Source organism: Aegilops tauschii, chromosome 6 (genome assembly GCF_002575655.3).
Source record: "Aegilops tauschii subsp. strangulata cultivar AL8/78 chromosome 6, Aet v6.0, whole genome shotgun sequence".
NCBI classification, from domain to species: Eukaryota; Viridiplantae; Streptophyta; class Magnoliopsida; order Poales; family Poaceae; genus Aegilops; species Aegilops tauschii.
Window position 1 is genome coordinate 455392341 of NC_053040.3, and position 7136 is coordinate 455399476.

A 7136-nucleotide genomic window follows, 5' to 3' on the forward strand; every position below is an offset into this window, starting at 1 on the left:
CGCTTCTATAAGTTCTTGCTTCTCATAAATAATAATAACAAACCACATTTACTACTACTACCACACTGAGTGACACAACTTCAATTTTCTGCAGGATAAATTTAAAGTTCTAGGAGCAAGCACAGAACTACTCAAGGAACACACTGTGGAAAAAACTATTGGGTACAGGCTGCCCAACAAATGTAACATCGTGAGTTCACCCTACTCACTCTATCTGCCCGGTGTTCGTCTTTGATTCTACAAGTTTTTCCTGTTACAATGATATTATTCCCTGTTAATTGTTTTAGGTCTTAATACCTGTGAGAAAGGATCCACATTTTATCTACCTCATCATCGTGAATCTTGCAATGCGTCGCTTCGAAATTCTGTGTCCTTATATCAATTGCGACGGTATCAAGGAACACTCGGACATTGTCATCGAAAACTTCAAGAGAGCTTACCATTCTGCTTACAACAACTATCCTCACACCATGGCCTCCTTTCATGTCAAACCTGTGCAGAGTGTATGTAACTCAAACAGAGAGTAAGTTTCTTTTAACTGTAGCTCTACCTCATTTAAATCATGCATCTTTTTGTTCCACTACACATCCCATATCTACTGTTCACCTTCTAATCACAGACATTAATGCTCTCAATTTTCAGGGATGACAGTGCTATTTACACCATGTATTTGATGCCGCTCATTAATTTGAATAATAATTCATTTTTTATCAATAATGTAAGTTCACTCTCATTGACAACACATCAACATACGTTCATCCAAGCCAGCTGAACATTAAGTTTTACAATAAATTTTATTAGTTTGCACAGTTATGTGTTTGCAGATCCATGTGAAACCAATGAGAGAACAACTAACTTACAAAATGATAACATCCAACTACAACACAGGCCATGTATTTGAGGCACTGAGCATCGTCCTCGACAAGCACAATATCCGGCGCGAAAGAAGAAGAGTTGGAAGAAGATGACTACTGCTTAAATGTGCCTTAATTTAGCTGGAGCCATCCGAACATTGTTTCAGCCATATCGACTCATATGTAATCACAACAATGTTTCAGCTACTTTTGTGTCCGTCCAAGATATCTGCTATGGATCCCGTTAAACACAGTTGTGCATTCAAATGGTCAAGTCTTAAATTCCTGAACAGCAAACATTTACAAATAAGAATCGTATTTTTTTCCAAAAGTTCTAAACATGATATTCAAGACATCACTTCCTTACACTAGAACACCACTCACTTCGAGTAGACATAATAAAAGAAACAATTGGAACACAGAGGAAAAACACTATCGATTCGTAAGCATCTGACGAAGGAGCTAAATGACTCACCTCCAGTAATCCGGGTCACAGAGGCACTGTCGTGCCTCTTATCCACGTAGAACGTGCCTCTCTTACCGCGGACAACTAAGCCGACACACACAAGTGCGCCACCAGTTAACACAAGACCGTCCCCTCTCGACAGCTTAACACCGGTCCCTCTCCAAGCCAAATGAGTCATGGAAGCACGACCATGGCTCAAGTTAACGAAAGAAGAACCATCCTCTGTGATAGACGACTAAACTGAAAAAATACCAAAACAGAAGAACGACCGTGACTTCAACTATAAAAGGTCCGTGACCTCACAAGTTTCAACGACAAGTCTCTCTCAGCAAATAAGTGAAAGCAAATGTTTCGAAAGAAAGGCACGACCGTGCCTTTGAGTAACATCGTAGACGTGCCTCTCCGAGCGAACGTGTAAGAGAAAGCATTTGCGAACAACAGACAGAACTCTGACTCAACATAACATAGCACATGCCTCCACTAACTAGACAGACGTGACTTCACTAGCAGACTAACTAGAAATATTACAGAACATACAACCATGACAGTAACTCATACTAACATAACGCAGTGCCTCTCCGAATTTAATACCCAAAGGAAGGATAACGCCTCTGCCAAACATACGACAATGCATCCAATGCCTGCACGGCCATGCCTTTCAAAATCAAAGTACCACCACAATAATTGAAACGCAGAAACGCAACCGTCGATAACACAATACTCCCACAGCAAGTATCACACTGGATTACCGTCCCTAAAACAGACAACATATATTGAAACAGACGGCACAGTGAGAAAATCTGAAGAATCTTAAACACACTCAATCTCTGCATAAAAACATTTCAAACACACAACCACAACCGTATATTCAATATAAAAACAACCGTGCCAAACACAATACAAACACAAAGCAAAAGTAAAGCCCCTACCTGTCAGTGTAACGGTATTGAGAGAAGAACTAAAGCAGCTAGCAAACTAATAAGACCAGAGCGTGCCTTGCCTAAAACAAAAACAATGCCTCCCGGAACAGACGACTGTGCGCTGCCTAGAATCACGAAAGTGCACATCTGAGTGCTCCCCTTAATACATCTCATCTTATACCAACTCGTAGCAAAAAATCATAGAGGAAAATATTCTTGAAGGCACCCAATCAAGAAAAACATAATGGAACGAAAATAAACTTAAATTTCCAAACTAGTCAACTCCATCCGGTTCAAAATAAAACAACCACAATTACAAATTCATCAGTCTATGTAATATTACCCCATACAATAACTATCAAATAACCAATTCATCACACAATCCATCTTGCCAGCACTTCCACCTGGACTACTCCTCAGAAACGTCCTCGCCATCTGAGATCAGGAAGACAGCGACGATGCAGGATGTCCCTCATCGACAGAAACCGGCGGTATAGCTCATAGCTCACATACCCTTCCTAAAGGAAAAGCAAATGAAAACATGAATATACAAAAAAAAGTAATGTTCTAGCGACAAAGGCAGAAACTAACGAAAATGAAATCTTCACTTACAGTAGCTCCATATTTCAGGTGATCAAAAGTAAGTGGCTTCCAATCCCAGTAGTGACGAAGAAGTTCTGGAAAAGATGACTCCAACTTCGAATAAGATTCGTCAATGATGGCTCCTGCTAAGTCCTCCATGGAGTCCCTTTCTTCACCGCCTTTGATCATAAATTTCTCTTGGATGTCGATGTGGTACCCTTCTGGAATTCTGATGAAATCTTGAAAAAGAGCATCTCTAATATTCCTGACGCCCACACTAGAGAAAGTTATACCTCTATTCTCAAGGAAATCCTTCAGGGCAGGGCACTCCGTCCTAGCCCTGCAGAAGTGATAGAGCAAAACATGATTCCGCATAGCCAGTTGCATGACGGCGACTTTTCTACGCCCGTAACAATCCTTTCGCGTGAACTCCATGCCGAGACCAACAAACTTGTGCTTCTCCTCGCGCAACCAGTCCTCGTACAAGCCAATGATCTCCTCCACCTTGCCAGGCTCGTTGGTGTACCACACATCGAGCTTCGTGTTACCATCGGCAACTATAGGATGGTACTCGGTGGTGTTCAAAAAGTCGTCCATGGCAGCGAGCAGCAAGGTGCCAATGGAGATTCCTGAGACCCTGCGACAAGGTTGGGGAGTGGCGAGGAGGGTGGTAACTAACTGATGTTCTGTGGCTACAATACGACGTGAAGACCTCACAAACACGGCCAGTATTTAACCTTGGCGAGGGACGTTTGAGTTACAATGCGCATTAACGTGTGAACTAGGAACTAGACGTATGTGCTTCCGAAGCTCATAAAACCATGCACTTCGTAAAGTCACGGCTGTGCACAAATATTTGATGCCGTGGAGAAATCGAGGAGCCTCTAACTTTATTTTACGGTAACTGACACACTGAATAGTCACATCGAACAGCCGGCACATCGGTCATCAATTCCTCCTTTGAACAAAGACCACCGACAGAAGAATCCAATGAAGCAAACAAACAGCCAGCCGTACACCTTAGATCCGAAGGCCAAAACTCATCTGTGCCTCATCCAGCTAGATTCACAACATCTGTCCCTCGATAGTCAAGGCTGGTTTCACGTGAGGCCCGGGTATGCAGGCACAAGACGCACATACGTGTCTATCAGGTACGGGTATGCAGGCACACGATGCACATACATGTCTATTCCACAGGCACGGGTATCACCACAGGCACGTAGAGATACAGGCAGCAACTCGCCGGAAACACGTGAATGCAGGCAACGAAGGCACGAAAATGTAGCCTCTATAGGCACGTGCTTTGGCTTGGCAAGGCACGAATACGGCCTTGCAATTGATGTTCTCTAGCCACGGCTACACACCCTCTGCATACAGACATGGAATTGCAGCTTCTTCGACGCACAAGCACGGTTTTCGAATTGGCATTCTCGAGGCACAGATACAAATCCTCTGGATACAAATCCTCTGGATGCAAAAAAGAGAGGTGGCAGAGGCATCGGTAAGAACACTTTGTTCGAGAGGCACGGTTGCAAACTCTCAAGAGGGACAGCCATGTGACACCGCAGAAACATAGACTCGTGACGTGTATCACGTGAGGATACATCAAATACAAGCAGCAAATCAACGGGAGAAGTGAAAGAGCCACAGTTTTAAAGTGTCCAGAGGCACGGGCGTGTAGAAGCACAGGCACGACGAGTCACAGCCGCCGCATCCCCTCACGGACGGGTGCCTGGCACCACAGGCACGTAGAGTCACAGCCAGCGTGTCTCCTGACACAAGCGAATGCAGGTACATGACGCATGGAACTGAAGCGTATACAGGCACGAAATTGCGGCTTTTGGCGCACAGTTACGGCTTTGGAATTGGCGTTCTCGAGGCACGGGTACAAACCACTTGGACGCACAGAAGAGTGGTGGCAGAGGCACGGTTGTGTAGTCTGAAGAGAAACTGCCGTGTGACACCACCACATAGAGACATCGCGTGTGTCACATGAGGTACATGAATAGCGGAAAAGAAGCCACGGAAGTGAAGCCTCCACAGACACGGATGCCGGGCTTCTAGAGGCACGGTCCCGAAGAACACAAAGACAAGAAACTAAAAATGTTGCCTCGTACGTTACTAGACGTGCCTCTCTTGTGCGAATGTGTAAAACACAACAATACAAACACAAACAAACGGCGGTGAATATAAGCCAAACAAAAAACACGCTTCCCCCAAACAATACATACGCGTCCCCTCACGGACGGGCGTCTGGCACCAGAGGCACGTAGAGTCACAGCCAGCATGACGCCTGAGACACGCAAATGCACATACAGGAGACACGGAATTACAACGTATACAGGCACGGAATTGCGGCTTCTCATAGTTGTCGAGGCACGGGTACAAACCACCTGGATGCACAAAAGAGTGATGGCAAAGGCACGGTTGTGTAGTGTCAAGAGGAACTGCCGTCTGAAACCAGCACGTTACAGACATGGCGTGTGTCACGGATGTACATACATAGACGGAAAGAAGCCACGGAAGTGAATCCTGAACAGACACGGCTGTCCGAATTCTCGAGGCACGGTCCTAAAGCACACAAAGACACGAAACTAAAATGTTGCCTCATACGTTACCAGACATGCCTCTCTTGTGCGAACGTGTAAAAGACAACAATACAAACACAAACAAATGGCACTGAATATAAGCCAAACACAAAGCGCGCTTCTCCCAGACAATACATATGCGCCACTTCAACAGGTTCTCTAAATATACATGAACTCGCGCAAACGTCAACAATGAACTTGTAACATGAAAAAACATAAGAAATTATATTCACATAACATGAGACGGTACTCCGTAGGTTTGAACTAAAAGTACTCATTAATTATAAAAAAAGAAATGAAAGTCTTCCAGGAGTCCATTCTGCTCAGACCACCGGGACCATTCTACTCAGTTGGAGTTCTGCTCAAAAGCATCAACGGCGTCTGGGGTCGGGAAGACAACGAGGATGCATCATGTCCTTCATAGACAGAACTCGGCGGTAGAGCTCGTAGCTGACATACCCATCCTAAAATAAAAAGCGGATGAGAATGAAGATAGACGTAAAGGGGAAAAAGTACTATTGTTGCAATAAAACAAAAATATAAAGACAGAAAATCATAAAAACGAAATTTTCACTTACGATTGCCGCATATTTCAGGTGTTCAAGGGAAAGCGGCTTCCATTCCCAGTAGTCATGCAGACCTTGTGGAAAAGACGACTTCATACTCAAGTAAGATTTGTTTATGACGGCTCCTGCCAAATCTGCCATGGAATCCCTTAGATTGCCTCCTTTGATCATGAGCTCCTCTTGAAGGTCGATGTGACACTCTCTTGGGATTTTGAGGTAACTGTTTGCGAGAACATCCCTATCGTTCCTGACGTCGACACTAGCGAAAATTATACCTTTGTTCCGAAGGAAATCCTTCAGAGCAGCGCACTCCGTCCTGGCCTTGCACAAGTGATAGACAAGAACATGCTTGCGCATCGCCAGTTGCATAACGGTGACTTTTCTACTACCATCAAAATAATCCTCTCGTGTGTACTCCAGATGAAGACCAACAAACTTGTACCTGTCCTCACGCAGCCATTCCTCATAGAGAGTGAGAATCTCCTCCACCTTGTAGGGCTCGTTGGTGTACAACACCTCGAGCTTGGTATTACCATCAGCATCTATAAAGAGACGCTCAGTAGTGTTCCTGAAGTCGTCCATGGAACCGAGGCTGAGACGACAATGGAGTTTGACTGTGCTTCTTGTACGAGGCGAGGATGACGGGAGCTACCTGCACTTCTCTAGAGGGAATAAGACGCGATAACCTCCAGAAATAGACCACTACTTAACCTTTGGGAGAGACGACTCAGTTACCATGCGCCCATTTAATTGCACCAGAAACGGTGAATGGACGATTGTGCTTCTGCAGCTCGTGAAACCATGCACTTCAAAAGTCACAACTGCCACGCTGTAATCGAGGAGCCTCTAGGTTAACTCTAGCACAGTATCTGGCACAATAAATACTAACAATAAATAGCCATCCCATCGGTCACCAGCACATCTTTTGACCGAGAGAACAATGCGAAGAGGCAAACGAGATGACCCTGTCGTACAAATACTACTACCTCCGTCTTGGTAAATACATATTTTTTGTCACATATGTATTATATGTGACAGAAAATATGTATTTAGAAACTACATCATTGTAGAAATCTAGTGATATACTTTTCATGACATATAACACAAATTTAATTCCTCAAATCGATGACCTAGAACCACGCGAATGACTTATTCACCTA

The 7136-nt window shown here is 44.3% G+C and overlaps 1 protein-coding gene across 1 annotated transcript; it reads right to left on the minus strand.

Moving 5' to 3' along the window:
• Positions 1 to 2656: 2656 nt before the first annotated feature.
• On the minus strand, positions 2657 to 3419 carry LOC141026177 (uncharacterized). The gene is made up of 3 exons (XM_073502163.1): positions 3274 to 3419; positions 2853 to 3162; positions 2657 to 2758 (listed from the first exon to the last, which is right to left on the minus strand). Exons 1-3 carry the CDS (start codon positions 3417 to 3419, stop codon positions 2657 to 2659), a joined length of 558 nt encoding a protein of 185 aa, XP_073358264.1.
• Positions 3420 to 7136: the final 3717 nt, after the last annotated feature.

Bases quoted from the DNA above. Each gene is read 5' to 3' on its own strand.
- LOC141026177 (XM_073502163.1), bottom strand. From the start codon at position 3,419: ATGGACGACTTTTTGAACACCACCGAGTACCATCCTATAGTTGCCGAT. The intron at 3,163-3,273 runs GTTTGTTGGTCT...TCACTTCTGCAG, and splicing joins TTGCGCGAGGAGAAGCACAA to GGCTAGGACGGAGTGCCCTG. The intron at 2,759-2,852 runs GTAAGTGAAGAT...CTTTTCCTTTAG, and splicing joins ACCTGAAATATGGAGCTACT to GAAGGGTATGTGAGCTATGA.